The 24,278-nt window shown below is 36.4% G+C and overlaps 2 protein-coding genes across 2 annotated transcripts in view; both read left to right on the top strand.

The window, feature by feature from the left end:
- Positions 1-242: 242 nt before the first annotated feature.
- On the top strand, positions 243-5,154 carry LOC112052207 (uncharacterized). Its single transcript, XM_024091207.2, has 3 exons — positions 243-569; positions 1,612-1,761; positions 3,158-5,154. The coding sequence occupies exons 1-3, from the start codon at positions 486-488 to the stop codon at positions 3,284-3,286; spliced, it is 363 nt and encodes a 120-aa protein (XP_023946975.1). The 5' UTR covers positions 243-485; the 3' UTR covers positions 3,287-5,154.
- A 3,131-nt stretch (positions 5,155-8,285) lies between these two features.
- The window catches only part of LOC112051899 (dual specificity protein phosphatase 22-like), a 79,560-nt gene continuing 63,567 nt past the window's right edge, over positions 8,286-24,278 (top strand). The window contains exon 1 of the mRNA XM_052885780.1: positions 8,286-8,734. Within this exon, the coding sequence (XP_052741740.1) occupies positions 8,714-8,734 (21 nt within the window). The 5' untranslated portion in view covers positions 8,286-8,713. The remainder of the gene's footprint in view (positions 8,735-24,278) is intronic.

The following is a 24,278-nucleotide window of genomic DNA, read 5'->3' as shown; positions in this document are numbered from 1 at the left end:
TCTGTGTAAAAATTACGCGTGTAGTGTAGTGTATGGACACAGAATATACTTAATGGGGTTAAATGTTTTCGATGTGTGAGTTTACCTCGGCCCCCTCAAAAAACGACAGACATTTTTGTTGGTGAATTTGGGTGCGAAACAGGTCCATTCTTTCAGGTCTAGGGTGATCTGACATCTCTCTGTCTCTTGACATCTGTCATCTCTTTTTCAAATCAAATGTCAAATATTTTGGTTATGTTTTTCTTTTTGTATCAAAATTACAAAAGTACAAAACAGAGTAACTGTTTTGTAATTTTGTATGTAATTTTAATTTTTACTGATTGTAGTGTATTTATTTATGATATTAGTTAAAACTCAAGAATTAAGTACAATAAACCTAGCACCTATAAAGTAGTGAATCTTCAAGTATCATTACATTACACATAAAACATTTGTTAAGACGCAAAGAAATTTCAATGTAACATTGAAATTTGTATTCATAAACAATGTTATATGAGGCTTTTATGGCTGGTGTTTGGTCATCGTTGGGTAGTACTGTAGGCAAATTATCAGGAACACACACTGTTGTAGTAAGTCCAGTAGTAAAATGTGTAGGTTTAAGTTTTAGTTTTAACCATTGGGAGATATAGATAGATAGGTAGGTACTCGTACACACAGGTACGCAGTACAACAAAAAGTGACTGGCCAAAGGGGTGGTCAGGATCCTCAGTCATGAAGGACCAACAAGAGAGAGAGAGAGAGACTAGATTAGTTTAATCAAATTGGATCCACCTATCTGGCCCAATAGATTGGCAAACTTCACGCACATAGAAAATTGAGAAAATCATGATATACTAGCAGACGCCTGCAACTTAGTCTGCGTGCAATTTTGTTTTTCACAAATCCCTCAGGAACCATGGATTTTTCTGGGATGAAAAGTAGCCTATGTGTTAATCTAGAGTAATATATATTTACATTCCAAATTTCAGCCAAATCAGTTCAGTAGTTGCAGCGTTAAAGAGTAACAAACATCCATTCAATCTTTCGCGTTTATAATATTAGTAGGATGCAGGTTTCCTCACAAAGATTTTCTTTCACCATTTAAGACACGTGATATTTAATTTCTTAAAATGCAAACAACTGAAAAGTTGGAGGTGCATGCCCCGGACCTATTCAAACCCACACAGAGGTCATATGCACTGGGCTATCATGCATCATTTCAAGTGTTTATAGTTATTTACACAATAATAAAACATAATCAAGCTTTTTAAGGTTCCATAATCCACAAGGAACCCTTATAGTTTTGCCATGTCCTGTTCGTCCATCCGTCTGTCTCTCTCTGTCTCTCCACGACTTATTGCAGAAACTATTACTACTAGAAAGCTGTAAATTAGCATGAGTATGTACATTACATGTCTGTCTGTCTTTCTGTGTCCTGGCTAATCTGTAGAAAGGCTGAAACAATTTTAATGAGACGTTCACTGGAAGATAGAGGAAGTTATCAATCAATTTAAAGACTATTTTTATCTCACAGAAGTACATGGTTCCCACAGGATTTATGAAAAACTGAATTTAACGCTAACAATGTTGCAGGCCTCCGTAAGTTTATTAAAAAGGCCTATTTATTGGCAGGGGGACAGTTACTTAATATGGGCTGGTTTACTCATCCTTATGGTGCTAGTCAACACCTGGGGCTGCCGGTGCTACTTGCGGTCTCTGGATGCAGCTACTAATTCTGTAGCACCCACTGTTATATCATCTGCATCTAGCTATATATTGTCTGTAAGTAAATATTTATTTGCTTATTTTTAACTTGCTGAGGTCTTAGGTCCCGTTTAGATACTGTTCCTATGTGATTCCAGACTATAATCTATCTTTATGCAAAGTGTCATTCAAATATTATGTTCTATGCTAAAGTTATAAATGGTGTAACTATTCTGACTTTGTTTTACATATACTACACACTACACTACACTAGCGGACACTTGCGACTTAGTCCGCGTTAAACTCGATGTAAACTTTCAGCTACCCCTATCCTACCCTAATCCCTACCTTACCCTACCATACCCTACCCTACCCTACCCTACCCTACCCTACCCCAACCCTATCCTAATCCCTACCCTACGCCTACCCTACCCCTACCCTACCCCTACCCTACCCCAACCCTACACTACCCCTAACCCTACCCTACCCAACTCTACCCTACAAAAATTGTTTTACCAATAGAAAGCTACGTTATTTGCGAGTGTCATTTAAAAAATAGATGTTGGCCTATTCTCATAGATACCGGATAAGCACAAAAAAATTCATCAAAATCGGTCAAGCCGTTTCGGAGGAGTATGGCAACGAAAACTGTGACACGAGAATTTTATATATTAGATTATTTGTGCTATGATTTATGCTATGATGTATGTACATGTACATCATAGCACAAATCAGAGCAGAAAGGCTTCATATCAAGTCAAGTCATCCAGTATTCTTTTAATGAAACTTATTATTGCAACACACTAATCAGAATCATAACTAATGGGGATGATGACTAGGTTTGAATATATTGATTTTTATGATACATTCGGGTAAATAGGGTCAATGTTAACTAATTTATACATAAAAAGCAAAGATTGTGTGGATATTTGCAAAATAAATGAGGTTATAAAATTTCAAAAACTATTAAAAAAAATTTATCGTAATTAGATGAAAATTCATACAGTTTTAGCTTCCTTACATTAAATGTGACATTTTTTAATATATGAACTACAAAGATAAACGCACAAATAACAAAGATATTAGTAATTTTGTTTGAACGCGCATACAAATCTAACGATCATTACATTACCTATGACGTCATTTTTTCGAGCCATTTTGTATGGGGCGTTTTTCAGTGATCCGCGGTAGCGCCGCAAATCTGACTCTTTAAATCTCTGTAGCTCCGAAAGTAATGATCGCAGATACCCTGTTCCTTTTACAAAATTGCTTTACTATTAGTATACTCTTAATTTATATACAATTTAAAAACTGTCATCATCCCTATTGCCTCAGGAAAGGCTCACCATCAATGTTGAATCACAACTAATTAACTCAGGATAAGAATATGGCTCGCCGTTGCTGTCCGGAATTCCGTATGTGTGCTATATTCTCACAGTTTAAAAAATTATACTTAAATTATGGTTATTTTTAGGGCATCATTGGAGTTGTACTGTTCAACGAAGTGTCATCAATCACCTGGTGGCTGGGGACTGCTCTCATCGTGCAGGGGTTGGCATTAGTAGCGAGGCATCAAAACAAATCAAATGCCCAATCTGATTAAATAACAAGAGGTCCCTTATTCGTATTTGTTACTCCTGCGATGGGGCCGATTGGAGATGTGTGATATGTTTACCCTCTTTTTCTTTGCATCATACAAGTTCTAAGATCACGGTAAAGAGATCACAAGATATCTCGAGACAAATCAAAGACAAATGTTGACCAAGAACGACAGACTTGTTAATATTGCTCTTCCTTTTATTGCATTGATCAACAATATGTCGTTTCTCTGCGCGATAACTGTTGTTGACGCATGCTAGCAATTAGTCCGGTCAATTTAACACCTAAAATAAAATTAATCACTTATATTCCCACAAAGCTGAAAATTGGTAGAATCGTTCAAATCAAAATTTATTAAATTTAAAGTCACCCCGAATCTTATGACAAAACTTAGCATTTTCCTGAACCCACCCATTGACTCATGTATTGACTTATGGTGGGCGACTAGGACCACATATCAGCATCGTACGTAGGACGCATCGCCTCAAACGGATTGTAGACTTCGCACCACGAAAGTAGTCCTGCGGCTAAAACTTGAACTAAAATTGACAGCGCCTTTACACAAATGACAATAAGACCGCCATTACCTAATGAAAATTAGCGCCATTATGACATTAGCGCCGCGTCTACGGGACTTGTTTCGTGGCGCGGAGTATAGTATTCTTTGTTTAATACAAATACAAGTGCGTCCACTGATCCGCATCGTATGGATCGCACAAATCTACCGTAAAATTAAAAATCCGTTTGATACGATGCGTCCGATACGTACGATGCGGATATGTTGACGCCTGCCAAACACTGCGTTGCGGGAAGGCAGCAATTATTAATAGCATTAAGCATAGAACACTCATGAGACCTCAGCCGCTACAGTCATATGAAGGTACCTAAAATATTATTATTATATTAAGAAATGTACATTCCTATAAATGTATTTTAAGGAAAATAAAAGAATTGTTTTGTTTTGATAATATTATGTTTTATTACTAGTAGTCCAGTAATTTTAGGCATTTTATACCCCAATCTGGGGAAAAATTCCTAGTGAGCTGAATTTTTGTATACACCTTTATTACGGCGTTATTATGAAGTTGTGAAAAATCGACATCGATATCGTGCCGGCTAAAAAAATTACAGAGGTCAAAAGGTCACGAAAATCAGTTTTTTGCAAATATTTCGCGACCTATTGCTCGGACGTCAATAGAGGTCATTATAAAAATTGTTCCTCATAAAATTGTCTACAAAAAATGTCTCTTATAGTTTTTCTGTAAAATTAACGGTTTTCCGATCATAGCGCTGAGAAAGCGGCAAGAATGCACTCACATACGGTATTGTATACCGTACACCAAGGCGTAAACTCTATTGCTTTTTAGTAATGTTTGTAAATGTCTCTAAATCTTTTATTTTACATTTAGATGTTTCCAGAAAGATATATTTATCGTATAGGGGTTTAGATTTTTAGTAAGACGTACTATAGCTCATTCTAATGACCTTCAATGGCTGATGTTTCGTATTTCATTGTTCCGAGATCCGTCCCTTTATACCTGTTACTGCCAGTTAGACTGAGTATACTCATAGCACGCACTCAAATACTTGATCAATCTACATCAATTTTTTTCAAAAAACCAGGAAAAAACAATGCTGAAACAAAAATATACTCGACTGATAGCCTCAACAAGTATCCACATTGCAAAAAAAATATTCTGTTTCTGCATGCCATGACCGGATGCGATACAACTTCAGCACTTTTTGGGAAAGGAAAATTGAAAGTCATGAAGATGTTTGAAAAAAGACCCGATTTAAACAATTGTACAGAAATATTCCAACAAGAAAATTGCTCTCGAGATGTCATTGTCAATACTGGAATACATTTTCTACTAGCTGTATACGGTGCTCCAAAATCAATTGATAATTACAGATAAAAGCTACAGCTTTGCTAAATTAACAAGACAAAGTACAGCTGTAAAATTTCCTTCATTACCACCTACTTCTTCAGCTCAACAGCATATTTTTCGAGCATATTACCAAATACAAACCTGGCTAGGAAGAGACATCGATCCAGAACAGTGGGGTTGGGAGTTTAGAAATGATATGCTGCATCCAATAATGACTTTATTACCACCAGCACCCGATGAACTACTGAATACAATCTTTTGTAATTGTACAAAAGGTTGTGGCGGCAAATGTGGATGCAAAAAAATTGGATTGAGATGCTCAAGATTTGTGGGCATTGCCGCGGCCAGTCATGCTTAAACGCAGAGTCAACGAATGATGAAAATGATGAAGATGTAGATTTAAATCAAGAAATAACTCCACTTGACATTTTGTCAGTAGCCAATAACGATAGTGAAGCTGAAAATATTGACAATGAATAAAAAAAAAATTATTCGCAAAAATTTATTTTTTTCGGTATTTTTCAAAATTTTGATAAAAAAATATTAATTGTTAATTAAAATAAACTTTCATTATATATCATGGATTATGCCTACGGGGGAAACCATGTAAAAAACGCGCCTTGCATTCTACCTCGAAGGTGGTGAGGAAACGAGTGCATCGTCACAATATAGTCGCTTTCTCAGCGCTATGATCGGAAAACCGTTAATTTTACAGAAAAACTATAAGAGACATTTTTTGTAGACAATTTTATGAGGAACAATTTTTATAATGACCTCTATTGACGTCAGAGCAATAGGTCGCGAAATATTTGCAAAAAACTGATTTTCGTGACCTTTTGACCTCTGTAATTTTTTTAGCCGGCACGATATCGATGTCGATTTTTCACAACTTCATAATAACGCCGTAATAAAGGTGTATACAAAAATTCAGCTCACTAGGAATTTTTCCCCAGATGAAACCTAAAATAACTGGACTATAGTAGAACCACATCTATTAAACTAAACTATATTCCAAGATTTATTTTTAAATTTATAAGAAAAATATGTTTTTAAAAACCTTTATACCTAAGTAGATAATTATCTTCCTTTCAAGGCTAGGCTTAGAAAAAAAAAAGTCATGAATAATAACATCACTTAATATGATCTGGATTAATCGCCGCCCTGAATAACTATTAAAACTTATATTTCAAGAAGAAAATATTTACACATGAAAAACATTTTTTCATACATTTTGAATAGAGCGGCTTTGTTGACGATTTGATTGTTATTACAAATACTTCGAAAATTTCGTTTTTTATTGACTTAATTGCCCGGATCAACATACTCATACATATTTTAAGGTCAAATGCCCAATTACAGCAATGTTGCTTGGCGGCAGAGATAACCAGCCCCTGTAGCCAGGTGGCACGTCGATTCTCTTTCTACAATGGCTAACGCTTCGAAAACTAGAAAACTGTATGAGAATGACATTTGCTATCGCCAGGGCACGTGATCAAGGTCTGTCACTCCCATACATTTTTCAGGTTTTCGAAGCGTTTGCGATCGTAGAAATCGACGTGCCACTTGGCTACAGGGGCAGGGTTGTTGTCAGTGGCGTAGCTAGGAATCAAGGGCCCTGGTGCAAATCAAAAAATGGGGCCCCAACTGGTTAGGTTTTATCAAGTAAAGTAAAAATGCTAAGAAGCTGCTTAATCCATGGATCTTTTTCGTTTTCGAAATTTTCTAAGTTCAGTTAGCTCGCGATTTCCTGGTAAGGATTCGAGGGCCCACTGAGCTTGAGAACCCCGGGACATTGCACCGCCTAGCCCCTGGGTAGCTACGCCATTGGTTGTTGTACTTCCCTGGTCGAGCTTTCACAAAAAGCTCTACTACTATTGAGAATTTATTAGGTTTTTCCTTGTTAACGAAATTCATATAGTACAAAATTACATACCTACCTAAATCCTAAGTAATTACGGTAGGTATATATGCAAATCGCATGAATAGGGAAAGCTGAATAAAAGCTGGCGTCCGCAATAAACCAAATTGAAGTGAAACACCAAATACGAATATCTGATATGTCGCTGCTTTGATGTTCCAACTTGATCGGTAACTAGCTGTAATTAAACGCGTATTCGACCTACTTACCTACCTACCTACAAGGATACGTGATAGCCCAGTGGATATGACCTCTGCCTCCGATTCCGGAGGGTGGTGGGTTCGAATCCGGTCCGGGGCTTGCACTTCCAACTTTTCAGTTGTGTGCGTTCTATGAAATTAAATATCACGTGTGTCAAACGGTGAAGGAAAACATCGTGAGGAAACCTGCATATCAGAGAATATTCTTAGTTCTCTGCGTGTGTGAAGTCTATCAATCCGCATTGGGCCAGCGCGGTGGACTATTGGCCTAACCATTCTGAGAGGAGAATCGAGCTCAGCAGTGAGCCGAATATGGGATGATAAGGACGACCTACCCACCTACCTTCCTACCTACCTACCTGCCTATAGAGGATGATGACTAGGTTTGAATATATTGATTTTTATGGGACATTCGCGTAAATAAGGTCAATATTAACTAAGCTATACTAATATTATAAAGCTGAAGAGTGTGTTTGTTAGAACGCGCTAATCTAAGAAACTGCTCCGATTCGAAAAATTCTTTCAGTGTTAGATAGCCGTGGAAGTGGAACCGCCGAGCGTCATCTAGTCATACTAGATGACGCTCCGCGGTTTCACGTTTACCCGCGTAGTTCCCGTTCCTGTGACAATACGGGGATGAAATATAACACATACAAATAATATGGATTTCTAGTAAGACTGGTCGTAAGTAGTAAAGGTAATAAGTCAGGTAAAAGAATTTTCAAAATCGGTTCTGTAGATCCAGAGATTAGGTACTCAGGGGGTATTGTGGGGCTAATCATCATGATTATCATCAACATAAAACACAACAGACATATTTTTTTTGCCGTTTTTTATATAATAAAGGTACGGAATCACATGCGCGACTGCGAATCGCGCTTAGTCGGTTTTTTATAGATGTAAATATATGGATTTTGATAAAAAATAAAATAGATTCTTTAAACTTTAAACTATCGATATAACTTGCATCCCTCGCAGGTTCACAGACGCAGTGACGCCCGACAGTCGGCATCGGCAGTACCGCGCCGCCAGTCGAGAGCGCAGCACGTATTTTCTGTAACAATCAAACACGTTTTCCCTACGCCGCGAAAAATACGATCGATAACACAAATCCGCGTGGAAAACAAAAAACCGTAAATTTCTATAATCGAATTTGCGTGCGGTCACAACACTATCAATCGATTCAGAAGTGTCGATTGAGATATCGATACTTCGCGTGATACCGGCGTCAACAATGTAGCCATAGTGACAGAAACTGTTGACGAATTTGACAGGCATTCAAGTAAACCGTCGTAAAAATTGTAATACGCTAATCTTACAATGTTCACTTTGTAAATAATGTTAAAAGTTAAAACGTTATTTTTTGTTATCGAAGTGCGTTGTTAAAAAACTGTTTTGGTGATAAATTTATTGCGTCTACAAAAATGGGGAATGGAATGAATAAGGTGAGTTTTTTTTTTTGGAAATATTTTTTTTTTCAAGTTTTGTTAGTTAAGGTTCTGCGGATGCGAGCGCGTTGGGTTACATAACACTAACGTGGCCGCTACGTCGTATCGTAGCTCGTAGCATCACTGCCGTAGCACGTAGGTCAATTTTTGGCTACGCGGCACTTATGCTACGACAAAATCCCATACTATACCCACTGACGTAAATCACACATACACATCGATGACTATACTTAATTTTATAAATTCAAAACTATCCGTATTATACTAATGCTCTTACTTAGCTCTTCACGGCAGTACCGATTTTGATGAGTTTCGGTACAGAGATAAATTGGGCCTTAGAGCTGAACACAAGCTACTTTTTATCCCGCAGAAATCCATGGTTCCCACAAGATGTGTGAGATACAGATTTTCATGCGAACAGGCTTCTAGGCGTCTGCTAGTCATCATAATATCAGCCGATGGACGTACACTGCAGAACATAGACCTTTTTTGTTTTTTGTAGGGACTTTCAAACATCACGATCCTGAGCCGCCTGCATCCAGCGAATTCTTGCGACTCGCTTGATGTCAGTCGACCTGGTCAGTCCACCTGGTGGTGGTCGACCAACACTACCTTTCTAGTGCGGGGTCGCTATTCCAGCATTCATTCTTCCAAGAAATTCTCAGTAAAAATTCTCAGCCCGGAGTTAGGAGTTGGTGTAGGTGCGCTCCCGTGTCTCGGAGAGCAGGTACAGCCTTCGGTCGTCCCAGTCAGTATCATTGCCATCTGATAGTGAGTAAATGTTGACCGGCCGCTGTTGGTATTTTTCGATGGGGTAGTCATCGAAAAATAATCAGCGGCAAAAGAAATATTGTATATTGTATTAACTTGTGTGTACACGTTAGAATTTTTATTGTTATAGGTATATGTTAGTATTATGCACTCTTATTATTAATAAGTATCAAATATGACAAACAGTCATCTACATACTGTATGATATCCACCAGTAAGCACCGGATGACATTTGTTACATAGATCTCAATTTCGTATAAGTTGCTAATTGATAGCATACGTCAAACATAGTGAATTAGCCTGCTGGCCTAACGTCAAGGCATTGAGATCTAAAAAATACATCCAGTAGTTTCGGACTGATTCATTAAAAATGTTGTTCGTAATTTTCTGTTTTTTTTTTAATAGATTAGATATTAGTTTGATAATGTCATGATAAAAAAATAGATATTCATAATTAAAACAAACAATAATACTGATACAAAGCATTTATTCAGTCCACATACTCGACACCAAAGAGGCTAGGGTATAACAAAAGAATGGAACAACAAAACTTTAAAAACATTAAAGAAATCGGTCCTCGTATTATGCGATCTCAAAACTTCACAGCGCCTAGTCTAAGAGTCTAAGAGTATAGGTCGTTTAATAAATAATTTCCTACTTAAATAATTTTAATAAATAGGTACCTACTTACTTAAATAAATGTCTTTGTTTCAATGCTGGGTTAGTAGGTTATCGTTCTGATGTCGTTTATTCGGCCAGAGAAATTACTTCAGCTTATTAGTTAGTTTCCGGATAAAAGTAAAGGCTATTCCGTTTAAAAAGGTTGCATTGAACTTTAGCCTCGTTACTTGAGTTGAGCTTTAGATTTTTCTGATTAAAACATTTTCTTACTATAAGTTGAAACAAATTTGATAATCAACATATTAGTTTCAACTGTTACCCTAGATAAATGTAAAATCCCTTTTTCAAAAATACCACGGGAATTATATAGCTCCCGTGGTATTTTTGAAAACGAGATTTCGCTCGATCGGAGTCACTTGCGTCCGCAAGTAGGTAGAACTGAAAAATGAAAGAAATTAAGGTTGAAATGAAATAAAAATATACTTTATTGTACACCACAAAAAAACAAGATAATAGATATATAAATAAAATTTACAATATGCACTAAAGGAGGTCTTATCGCTAACAAGCGATCTCTTCTAGGTAACTCTAAAAAAGAAACTAATAATAAAGATAATAAAGATAGGTTTAGGATAGTTTTAGGAGTTTGTTTGTTCCTCCTTTACGCTGCGGCTGCTGAAGCAATTTTCCTAAAATTTGGAATGAAAATAGATTTTACTTTGGATTAACACAAAGGAAAATTTTTATACCGGAAAATCCATTGTTCCTGCGGGATTTGTGAAAAAAGTGTGTGTCAACTCCAACGCACGAATGGAGTTTACTCTTTCAGATCGACTGCCTAAATAGGTGTATGTTGTCCCGCAGCATACACTATGTACATCTCAATACTTACGCCTGAAAAGTGAAAGGTGTGCAGAATAGGTTGCGCACAAAAAACGTAACGCTGTCATTCGTTCATCGAATTTTACTGCCCATATTTTTTTCATACCGGGGCTATATCTGACAAATCGATTCTTAAGGAGTAAACTCCAAAAACTGAATTCTATGAAAACCTTGTCGCGGGCGACCGCTAGTACTAAAATAAAGACTGTAGAATACACACAAATCTCTTATAATAAAACTGGTCGAATTCTATACATTGAGGTTTTATTTATACCATTTGTAACACCAAACGTTACTGTGGCATAACGGACGCCAGCGCCATCTAGAATTTATACTTATAATACGAGTTCTGTACATTTTGTACATTCTGTACCTACATTGAAGATATTTTGAAAATTTTTGTAGGGGGCATTATATAATCGATTAATATATATCGATAATAATAATTTTTATTCGATTTTTGTCCATCCGTGTTTTTTTGTTATTCGGGCATCACGCTGAAATTACTGAATGAATTCAAATGAAACTTGGCACGCTTTAAGATCATACGGGAAGAAGATACGGAGAAGGTTATAGGATAGTTTTTATTGCGAAAATAAAATAAAAAGAGGGTGAAATATAAAAGAAATGAAAGTTTGTATAAAAAAGTCCTTAATTTTTAGAGTTACAGTTTTAAATTTTTGTTCGTAAATCATAAAAAAAATACGAAATATAATGAGATTCAAAAATTTTTAAAATTCAAACTCTAAAGTGGTGAAATAGGGCTTGAAAGTTTGCATTGATTTCCACGCGGACGAAGTCGCGGGTGTCCGCTAGTAATTAAATAATTCGGCTTATATATAAAGATAGCTAGACATAGGTATGTATGTAATTTTTATTGTATTGATACATCTATTAATCTGAAGGTAGATAGCTAATCTGGTTATCTATATCAGATCGTCACGAAGGCACTTGCCGTGATTCGTAATGTCATTAATAATGCATACAATAATAAAACCGACTGACATCATGCTATTCGTATGAAGAATTCATGTAATAATGTCACTGAATAACTCTTTTTATGTCGAAATATTTAAAATAGCAGATGCCCCGCGGTTTCACCTGCGTAGTTCCCTTTTTCGTGGGAAAACGAGGACAAAATATAGCTTATATTTCTCAGGGATAATTGTAATAGCAGGCGTACAAAGATCCTCATCGTATATCGTTTTAATTTTACGGCAATTAACATCCGTTTGATGCAGATCAATGGACGCACTTGTATGTCTTTCTATATAAGGTACTAGCTGACGCCGCGCGGTTTTACCCGCGTGGTTCTCATTCCCGTAGGAATACGGGGATAATATATAGCCTATATAGCCTTCCTCAATAAATGGGCTATCTCACACTGAAAGAATTTTTCAAATCGGACAAGTAGTTCCTGAGATTAGCGCGTTCAATCAAACAAACTCTTCAGCTTTATAATATTAGTATAGATACTAAAATCCGTTTGATGCGATGCATCCATTCCTACGTACGATGCGGATTTGCCATACTAGTGAAAGAATTTTGCAAATCGATCCAGTAGATTCAGAGCCGATTCAATTCAAACAAACAAATATTTCCTCTTTCTAGTATTAGTAGGAAGGTATAGAGTAGCGACTTCCTCTTGGGTGATGATTGGAATTTGGATTTTTTATTTTATATCGCGTCTTCTTATACACGTGAAATTATGTTTTTCTCTTATCCCGCGGGAACCATGTATTTTTTCAGGATAAATGCTCCTTAAGGTTCTCTATCTACTAATGAAAGTTTCATAAAAAACGCTTCAGCTGTTCCAAAAGTTAGACAATTAGAAAGACAGACAGACGAAAAAATTAAAAAAACTTTATTATGTTTTAGTATTGAGTAAATAGCACTTGAAAAAACAGTTATTTTAAAATGCCAGCCAGAGGCAGACACTTTAATTTCATTTAGGTATATTTATAATTGTATATATGTATTTTAATTGTTATATATTTACTTGTCAATCAATAAACAATTATTATTATTATTGATTATTGATTTGATCGAATATGATGTTGTAGGATGCGTAAGCATATTTTATAAATAAATTGTTAATTAGTAATTAATTTTTAAAATAATTAATAATCATATATGTTTGAGTATAGGAAAATATTACAATAGCGTGAAACATTAGCTTACTAATTAATATACTTTTTTGTAGAAAATGAATTTGTAATTAAGTCCACTAGCTCTACGTAAAGTGTTTTGTTCGTTTTGTTATTAAAACAGTTGCTTATCGCTAACAGAAATAACCTAAATTACACCGAAAAGGCCACATAAATCTAATATTTGCATTCGTTACCGAGGGAAATTCATAAAGGAAATTTCTTAGAACGAGACCTCGAATAACTGGGTAAGGCAGCGTGCCAATAAAATGGAGTTAGTTTTCACCTAACAATGGTTTCTTTCTTTGCTATAATAAATAATGATCTCAGAGTCTGTGTTGCCCAGACCTTTGTTATTTTATAAAAGCTTTGTCGAACTATCGTTTCTAGGGTTGCCACTAAGCTAAGTGACTGGTGAGTGGGAACATGATTTTTATTTTTTTATATTATCTCGAAAAAAATACATGCTTTGTGGATAAACGACTAGCCGACGACCTGCGGCTTCATCCGCGTAGTTCCCGTTCCCGTGAGAATTCGAGGATAAAGTTAGCCTATGACACTCGCAAATAACGTGAGTTTCTAGTGGTAAAATAATTAAAAAACAGTTCAATAAATCCAGAGATTACACGCTACAACACCAAAAACATACCTTTTTTTTCTAATATTAGTTTAGATTTGGATTTTCGTTAAGCAACCTACCAAAGCTACTATGATGTCATAGTCTGGCAAGTTCGTTGATAACACATCCATGATATGCGGGCGACGGACGGAAAGAAATCGCGGGTGTGAAATCGTGCGTGCGAAGAAGTGACGTACATCAGTCGCGCACAACATCAACAGTGTTACAAACGAAGCTGCGAGACTATAACTTTATAGTTGCTTATTTTTTTTTAATTTAGAATAATGTGTTTCAAATTAGCTGATAAAGTTGGTAAGCCTTATGATGACGTAAGTAGCTGTAGATTTTTCTGAACACCACTCTGGCGCAGTTGGTAGTGCTGTGGTTTCGATTCAGTCGATTCCCAGCTCGGCCTAATTTAGTATTTTCTAAGGACTGGTCTGTTGGTAGGCTTCGGCCGTGGCTTCTGACCACCTTACCGACAAGACAAAGACATACCGCCAAGTGACTTAGCGTTCCGGTACAAAGCCGCGTAAAACGTTACCGCGTACCCATTGGTAGAATAAACTTGTACTTCTTCCAAGTTAGCCCGCTTCCATCTTAGACTGCATCGTCACTTTACATCAGCAAGCTGATTCACTAACTTTGAGGCATGTTATAGCTTGGCAACTTCGTTCGTAACACTCCCAATGTGGCGCGCGGGGCAGGGGCACGATTTCACACCCGCGCAGTCTTTCCGCCGTATAGTTGACATATTTGAAATTGAGATTCTATGGAACAAATGTCACCCGGTGCCTACCTGGCAACCCTACGTGGATGTCATACATTTTTGTTGTTGTGATTTGATGTTTATTTTAATAGGTTGTTATTAACCAAATAAGTAAATAGGCCAGCTGGTGAGATAGCAATAGCAATCAAGGGCTGTACTTGTCATTAAATAAAAAAATTAAATAGGTAAATCCTGCCTAACAAATCTCACCGAAACATCCCTTTAAGCCGAGGTCCGAAAAAGCACCTATAAAGAGTTTTTCCGAAAGAGGTATCAATAGCAAATACACAATTAAAAAAAAGGAAGTTTTTATACGTTTACGAGTACCAACGTATTTAATAGATTAAGTGATCTTTCTTATCATCATCATCATCATCATCATTATCTACCCATATTCGGCTCACTGCTGAGCTCGAGTCTCCTCTCAGAATGAGAGGGCTTAGGCCAATGTTCCACCACACAGGCCCAATGTGGATTGGCAGACCTTACACACGTAATTGGTAATTGGTGCATGATCCGGACCGGATTCGAACCGACAATCCACCCTCCGGTATCAGAGGCAGAGGTCATATCCACTGGGCTATCACGGCTCTAATCTATCTATGTTATAAATAGTAGTTTCATAATATATGGACTAGATACTAAAGCTCACGACTCATAAAACCGCCAATATCGTTAAAAGCAATATTGTACTTAATCAAATACTGCGGTGTATTGGTACGAGAAACACATTTCCATATTATTTTTATCGGTAAAGGTAAGTGCCTACACCACAGAAACTTTACGAGCGCTTTTGAGTTTATTGTTATAATTTTATCGATTAATCTGTACAGATTTTGTGGAATTTTACTGATTTATATTTAGTTACGTTAGTAGCTGCATTTAGTTACAACACATCTTTAGACTGCGTTGTACGTAACTACTGTAGTTTTTGTTAATTAAGTATTATGCCCATTAAGAATGACTAATAGTGAAAATACTACTTCGCTCTACTGTAAGTCATTTAAAAGGAATGAAGTCCTTTTAAACGGCTTACAGTAGAGCGAAGTAGTATTTTCACTGTTGGGTTTTCCAAACAAATAAATTAACCAATAAGTAATAATGTTAACAAAATATTGCATTCTCAAAAATCTCTTAAATTAACAATTAAGTCTAGGTTAGGTATATTACGAGTACATACATTTACAATAAGTAGTTAAATAATATTATATACTTTTCATCAAAAAAATCGAAACAGTCCTCTTGTAGGTACCTATAAGTACTGTTCAGGCGGACTGTTTATGTTTTTTTCATGAGAAGTATAAATAGGTATATTTTTACCTACACTACTAGGTATGAGTATTGTACATGTACAGCAAAGCGGCACGGGCAGCAGTAAACAACGCGTATTTTTGTTTCGTTTTTCGTTAAAACAAAGAGCTTTAAAAAATTCAGTGCCTTTCACAAAGGGCTATTCAACGCGATCTCGGCTTTGAGCCAGACATCAATTTCTGACTTTCAATTCGAATAACGATTGACGACATCACATTTTGTAGGTCTTGGAGGCTTACACTGCGTACAAATTGAATTGTACCTCATACAATTAGATTGAAGGGCTGTCGCAGTCAGACCTGCGTTTATAAAAGCTCACAGTTTGCACCGTGGTTTCGAGAGGTACCAGGTTTAAAAGGTCAGCAATCTAGACCCTCAATTGTTCAATTACTTACTAAAAAGAGTATAAATTCAAATTCAAATTCTTCATTTATTTCAATTAGACTTGGTTTACAAGCATTTTTGAAAGGTCAAGATTATGTCATAATTTAATTTAATCTAATGGAGGTAATAATAGTCGAAAACTTAAAATTAAAGTTACGAGGGTTCCAAAGGCGCCTTAGTCAGAGAAGAGCCCATATTTATATTTTCTTCTTAGAGAAGGGTTGCTACGAAACCTCCTAAATCCCAAAGCCACCATCATCAAAATTCCATTTTGGTATGTCAAAACCTATGGTAGATTAAGTAGCACTCTTTTTAGTTATCTTTTTCACCAATACATTTAGTTTTCTTGGCATTCAAAAGTGCAGTTGCAGTGAACCAATGCGACACATGCGATATGGCACGGTTTACGTCGTCAGAGTTATCTTTATTTCTGTCTTGTTTCATTGGCATCGCCCTGTTTTTCCCAATGATCCCAAACTAGATAAAAATACCGGCTTCTGAATTTGACCTTACGCTTTGTTTGGGTAAAAGGTAGACTGTTAAACAAAATTGGAACCTAAAGCCCTTTATTTTCTCTCAATTTGATACGGCATCTATTATAGGATTTCCAAGGAAATAAGTAGCTAGGGGCGTGTAATCTAATACCTAGTTTAGATAGTTTACTTTCGAAATAAGGTTCTTGTCCATGACCGTCTAACCAATGTCATTTACTGAATTAGCACTTTGATCGTAAATCTACACCAATGTTTTCTGTGTCTACCTACAAAATTTGTTTGTTTAGTTGAAGGCGCAAATCAAAAAAAAAATATCGTCAATTCTCTTTCTACAATCGCAACCATCGTAACGTCACGGTCACTATCATTTTCTTTTTTTTTTGTTTTAGAAGCGTTAGTGTTTGTAGAAAGAGAATCGTGCCACATGGCTACAAGCCCTGCCCCTATAGGCAAGTTGTACGACTATTCTCTTTCTACGATCGCAAACGCTTCGAAAAGTAGAATATAGAAAAAGAATCGACGTGCCACTTGGTTACAGGGGCTGGTTCGAATCGAAAAATTATTTCAGCGATGGATTTATTTAGGAAGGCTATTAGAATGACTTCGCGCAGCACGGCTATTAACGACCATGTATAAGTTTTGGTGGTGGTCGCAACAGACGAGATTTGCAGTCACGACACTACCGATCGTGAACTGGCCAATCGGCTGCTGCAGTTGTTATTCTGGCCGCCCTACACTAGCTTGTTTTTTTTTTTTAATTTTGAATAAGCAAGCGCTTATCTGCAATCACGCCTGTCAATATAATAATAATAATAATATAATGATATACAATGTCGAGTTGTGTGTTCAGGAACTGTAAATACTGTATATATACATAAATATATAATGGAATTAAACACATGTGCGTGCATGTGTGCGCTTAGTGGAGTACTTAAATTCGGATCACTTTTTGCGGTGATTTTGTAGGCACGTAACATATCGATAACGTCGATATCGAACGGTCGTAACGATATAATCTCATGAAAACAAATAGAGGAAAGTCAACCGATACCGCAAATATCGACATCTCATTCATTGCGTTGGGACGAAAGAGATGAGATTGAGACTACTACGCAGCCACTGTTTGAAATGTCTATTTCTCTTCTCGAGAGATGTCTTCGGTCACATGTTAGCACGTTGTGGTCAATGTGGCCACGGGAGATGCCTTAGCAAGGAATAATTTCAAGGCAAAAGGGAATATTGGTTATGTTTTAAATCTTGGCTTATATTCTTTTTTTTTAAAGAAAGAATTGACCACTTTTTTATTGAGTTAACACGTCATTAAGTAGCTCGTACGTTACTTTCATTTTGATGTGAAATGAAAAACCGAAGTGCCTCAGGGTGAGCCGTGATACCTCATTAATTCAATCTCTTAATTAATAAATCCGTAGTAGCATAAGCATTCAACTAAGATTATCAAAAGAGTTATTTTAAAACTAATTAGATATTTACGTCGATCATTTTTTTCGTTTGGGCAGTTTGTGAACAACATTAGTCATGCTGACGACATGGTGTTGTTGAGTCCATCAATGAGGACTTCAGAAGCAGCTGAAAATTTGTCAGGGATATGCGCAGAAGCATGGCCTTCTGTATATTGTTAAGAAGAGCGAACTTCTGGAATTTCGGGTGGGCTCGCGAAAATTAGAACACGTATCACCAGTTGAGAGGAATCGAGCTTCAGAGGGTGTCGGAATTCAAATGCCTCGGTCATATTGTCACTGAGGATTTGAGCGGCGACCTTGACACGGAGAGTCGAAGGTGTTACAACCCGTGGTGTTACATCCCGGGCTGTTACAACCCGTGGTGTTACATCCCGGGCTGTTACAACTCTGAGAGCACGTTAAGCCATTATTATGAACATCAGCTTATAGTGTTTACAAAATGAAACATTTATCACAGCCCGCCAATCCGCACCGTTACGGCATAGTGGTTCCAAGCTCCATATCCACTCCATTAAAAAGAGTGGGAAAAGTAGGTCTTTAATAAGCTGATAATGATGCTGATTTCAAAGTATAACCGATTGAAGTCTTCCTAATTGGTCCAGGTCTCGATGGTGAGAGGCTTGCGGAGGCTAGTTACCATCGCCTAAGACGTAGCGGCAAGCGATTTAGCGTTTCGGTACGATGTCGTGTAGAAACTGAAAGAGGTGTGGATTTTCATCCTACTCCTAACAAGATAGACCGGTTCAATCTAAGATTGCATCATCACGTACCATCAGGTGAGATTGTAGACAAAGGTAAACTTGTAAAGAATAAAAATATAAAAAAAAAAACGTTGTGTGCGGCTACGTCATACATTATTTTGTTATATCTCAAAAGGATTAGGCAGAGTGAAATCTCTCAAGCGGCTTGACTTTTTCCGACATGAATTTAGACTTTAATTATTAATGATAACTGATGAAAATACTATAAGCAGTTACGTGTTCAAAGTCAAAGTCAAAGTCAAAATTAATTTATTTCAAATATGCTTAGTTTACAAGCTCTTTCGAAACGTCAGGAAATAATATTAAACTTAAGATAATGGTGATAATACTTATTCGAAAACTTAAAATTAAAGTTACGAGGGTTCCAAACGCGCCTTGGTCCGATAAGAGCCCACAACAAACTCAGCCAGGTTTATCCTTTTTTAGTTTATCACCATTTAACAATAGGTATATAAGTAGCCTGTCAAGTAATACATTTCATTTCCAAGCAATTTTGTCATTTACGTAATCATTGACACTATAGTACGACTTTTCTATAAATAAAAACTTTGAACTTATTGAGAGACAGATAGATAGAGCAGAAGTCTTTATTTTATTCTATACATGGAATAGCAGACCCAGTGAGAATACGGAAATAAAATGTACTTTTAAAATCGGCCCAGTATTTTCGTAGCCTATTCATAAAAAACAAAACACCACACAAACAAACAAACAGAAATTCTTACATCTTTATAATATCAGTTTAGATACGAAGTACCTACTTTATAAACAAAGCAATAAGTATTTGAGCAAACTTAAGCAATTTACAAGATCATTTGCGTGCCATATCGGCGCAATCTGTTATCGACAGCGCGTTCTGTCAGCATTTTATAGGCGAAATTTCTTATCTTTGAAAAAGGAAATATGAAAATCTGTGTATTTTAATAAATTACCAGCCTGTTTTAGCAAACCACTTCGGGGCTAGGCCTTTCTCGTTATAGAAGAGGGGATATGGAGCTTAAACCCACCATGCTGCTTCAATTGTGATTAGAGTGAAATGCAATGATATTTTAAACTAGATTTGGGGCAAGTGTATCAACACTGAGGCGGACAAATGTGGAAAATTGACTTAATTTCATTTAATCGCTTATTAAACCACGAACGTTATTTATACAAATAATACCTCTTCCTCAATGGTGTAGTTAAATTTGGATCACTTTGTGTGGTGATTTTGTAGCGACGTAACCTATCTATAGTATAAAATTATCATTGGTAAAATGAGGTTTATGAACCTTCATAAAATTAATAAAATGAGGTTTCAGCCTACATAAAATGAGGTTTCAGCCTTCATAAAATTAGGTTTCTGTTTTCATGAAATGAGGTTTCTGCTTTCATACAATGAGGTTTCAGCTTTCATGAAATGAGGTTTCAGTTTTCATAAAATGATGTTTAAGCCTTCATAAAATTAGTTTTCAGCTTATATGAAATGAGATTTCACCTTTCATGAAATGAGGTTTCAACTTTCATAAAATGAGGTTTCAGCATTCATGAAATGAGGTTTCAGTCTTCATGAAATTAAGTTTAAGCCTTTATAAAATAATGTATGTCTGCAGTGGCGTATTTTTCATAGATGCAAAAATTCACTGCCTTCCCTGAGAAGTCATTAAAAACCTATATTGAAGAATTCATTTTCCATTTAGTACACATAATATCCACGTAGTGCATATCCTAGTTAAAAACCCTGTGCACGCCACGGTATCTCAGGATCTCATTCTATTATGGGAGTTTCAGAATTCCGATTTCGTACTAATAGGGTTCCAATTGCTACGCTTCTTTTAAACATTATTAAAGAGTCACGATAGTTCAATGACTTGAGAGGTCGCAGGTCGAAGGCGCGTACTCGACCCGGGCTATTATCGCAGGTGTAATTTGTTTCATGTAAAAAGAGTGCTGAGTATTTAACTCTGTAGATTTTTTTAAAAAGATACGAAATTTGGACCTAAATAAAATTTTCGTTTCATCTTTAACGGGCTTTTAGAGTACGGTATTTTTTTAAAGAGATATTTGCATATTTTTTTTTTTGATTTGATAATTGAAAACTATAAATCTATGATTGATTAAATAATCATAAAGCTAAAACAATATAAATCAATCAATTAGCTGTTTGAAACAATTGATACAACACATCTATCGAGTGAAAGGACGATTTTAATACGTAAGCATGGTAACTGATAAGGATAGGCTTATTATTAAAAGTGATGTACCACGTGACATAAGAATCACTATTTGTGTGTATTTATGACTTACACGTAGCATAGAACGGACAGGAACAATTTAAGGGTTAACAACAAAAGTTTATGGGTAATTCTAAGTTCAGTACAAGAAAAAGTAAATGCGATTCCATATGACCGACTTCTACAGTCAGCGCTCTGATTACGTGACATGACTTATACATACCAACTTACTTATTTATACAACGTTACATCTTTCAAGGGGATTATTGTTCGGTACCTAATCGCATTGCTTGTAGTCTTTGTAAAGAAATATCCCTGAGTAATATTGTACATTTCTCAGCCACTCAGGCTATTCAGAACTTTGCTCTGGCACTTTGTTTTAATGTAGATAAATATTTCGAGAGTGTCTCCATTGTTTTGTCAGATATTTAGGTTATTTATTATAGAATAATAATTATATTCATAATAATTATATATTATACTAGCGAAGCTTCGCTTTGACTTATGTGCACTTCTTCCCTATCCCTACTCTATATTACTCTACCGCTACCCTACCCCTACCCTTCCCCTACCCTTACCCCTACCCTACCTATATTCTACCCCTACCCTACTTCCACCCCTGCTTAAAACTCAAACGTTTATATGGGAAATAGAAAAGGGTTAATTTTATGGTTTTCCCAGCTATTATTCTAATTTTTCTCACCTTTTAAACCTTCCCTATACCTCCACGAACATTTCAAGACCAAGATGAGATAAATCCGTTCAGCCGCTCTCGAGTTTTAGCGAGACTAACGAACAGCAATTCATTTTTATATATATATAGATTATTAATATGTAAGTATTTATTTATTCGATACACCAGCAAGCCTAAAACATTAATGAACAAATAGGTAAGTACATCTATACTATAAATTATAAAGAGCTAAAGAGTTTGTGAGGTTGTAGGGGCAGTGGCGGATTTACCAGTAGGCTAAGGCCTAGGGGCCTAGGGCGGATTTTATTGGGCGGCATATTTAACCCAAAAATCTTACAGAAATAAAGAAAACGATTCTTTTTTTTTTTTTTTTATTCTTTACAAGTTAGCCCTTGACTACAATCTCACCTGATGGTAAGTGATGATGCAGTCTAAGATGGAAGCGGGCTAACTTGTTAGGAGGAGGATGATAATCCGCACCACTTTTGGTTTCTACACGGCATCGTACCGGAACGCTAAATCGCTTGGCGGTACGTCTTTGCCGGTAGGATGGTAACTAGCCACGGCCGAAGCCTCCCACCAGCCAGGCCTGGAACAATTAAGAAAATCTCAATCTGTCCAGCCGGGGATCGAACCCAGGACCTCCGTTTTGTAAATCCACCGCGCATACCACTGCGCCACGGAGGCCGTCAAAAAGTCTTGTAAATGTAACGATATTTTTTTTTATTATTTGATGTAAATTATATTAAGAGTCTAATAAATGTGTAAACTATCGAAACTAATATTGAATTTTAAAATTTTATTCCTACTGTACAGTCCTACTAATTGACACAATATAAGGTATCTATTGAATTTCAGAGTTTAGTAGGCGCTAGAAAAGCTAAACTTTATAATTGGATCTACTGAACCGCTTTTAAAACAATATTTTACCAATAATTAAATAGCCGACGCCCCGCGCCTTCACCTGTGTAGTTCACGTTCCCATGACAGTACGAGGTTAAAGCCTATGACACTTACAAATAACATGGCTTTCTATTGGTAAGAGAATTTTTAAAATCGGTTTAATAGTTCTAGAGATTACCCCCTACAACAACACATCTTTAGCACTTTATATTTAGGCTATCGTTTTCTGAATAATATCTACTTAACCTGTTGCCGCATTCCACCGTTTCGCATTACGTAATTTTGATGTAGAAGAAGATATCCCATGGTCTAGTCACTACTGCAATGCAGTTTACCATACCTAGTATTACGAGATCAAAAGGCTTGCCGGAGCGTACGTTACATAAAACTAATTAAATTATTATCTTTGAATTTAAACTAGTAGACATCCCGCGGTTTCGCCAGCGTTACGTCCCTTTCCCGTGGTTGTGCTCAACTCATCGGTTGAGTACAATCTCACAAAATTGAATTTTTTATACACAGAATAAAGAATGGTCCAGAATGAGTCTTTACATCCGCATTATATATGCATTGTACATGCGGATGACAAGGAGACGCGTGATATTTGTTTATGGGTTTCACCGGCTTTTTTTTTCATAAATTGTATTTAAAAATTTAACACTAACAACAATTACGTAAATTAATATAATTTATACTAATATTATAAAGAGGAAAGTTTTGATTGTTTTTTTTTGTATGTTTTGAATAGGCTCTTACTGAACCGATTTGGAAAACTCTTTCACGGTTGGGAAGCTACACTGTTCCCGAGTGTTATAGGATTTTTTTATTTTATCCATGTATTCCTACGGGAACGGGAACCACGCGGGTAAAACCGCGCGACGTCTGCTAGTAATTTTTGTGAACAGTTTTTCATATATTTAAAAACATAAGACGCCATTTATGTTGAATAATATTGAAAGTTACTGATGCGACGCTTCGTGTCGTACTGATTCAAGAATGTATTCGTTTTTGAATTTTGTATTTGCAACGGCTTTTCGCAAATCTCGAGAAACCATGGTTTTTTTCGGGATAAAAAGTAGCCTGTGTGTTAATCCAGAGTAAAATCCAGAGTAAAATCCATTTCTATTCCAAATTTTAGCCAAATAGCTTCAGTAATAAGCGGCGTTAAAGAGTAAGAAACATCCAAACATACATCCAAACATCCATACAAACTTTCGCGTTTATAATATTAGTATGATTATTGTATGGCATCGCGTCGCTGAATCTATACTAATATTATAAAGCTGAAGAGTTTGTTTGTTTGTTTGATTGATTGAACGCGCTAATCTCAGGAACTACTGGTCCGATTTGAAAAATTATTTCAGAGTTAGATAGCCCATTTATCGAGGAAGGCTATATATTAACCCCGTATTCCTACGGGAACGGGAACCGCGCGAGTGAAACCTCGCGGTGTCAGCTAGTATTTCATACGTGGCTAGAAAATTCACTTTT

The sequence above is a fragment of the Bicyclus anynana genome, chromosome 15 (genome assembly GCF_947172395.1).
Source record: "Bicyclus anynana chromosome 15, ilBicAnyn1.1, whole genome shotgun sequence".
NCBI classification, from domain to species: Eukaryota; Metazoa; Arthropoda; class Insecta; order Lepidoptera; family Nymphalidae; genus Bicyclus; species Bicyclus anynana.
The sequence above is the reverse complement of the archived record's forward strand: the minus strand, read 5'-3'. Positions and strand labels throughout refer to the sequence as shown.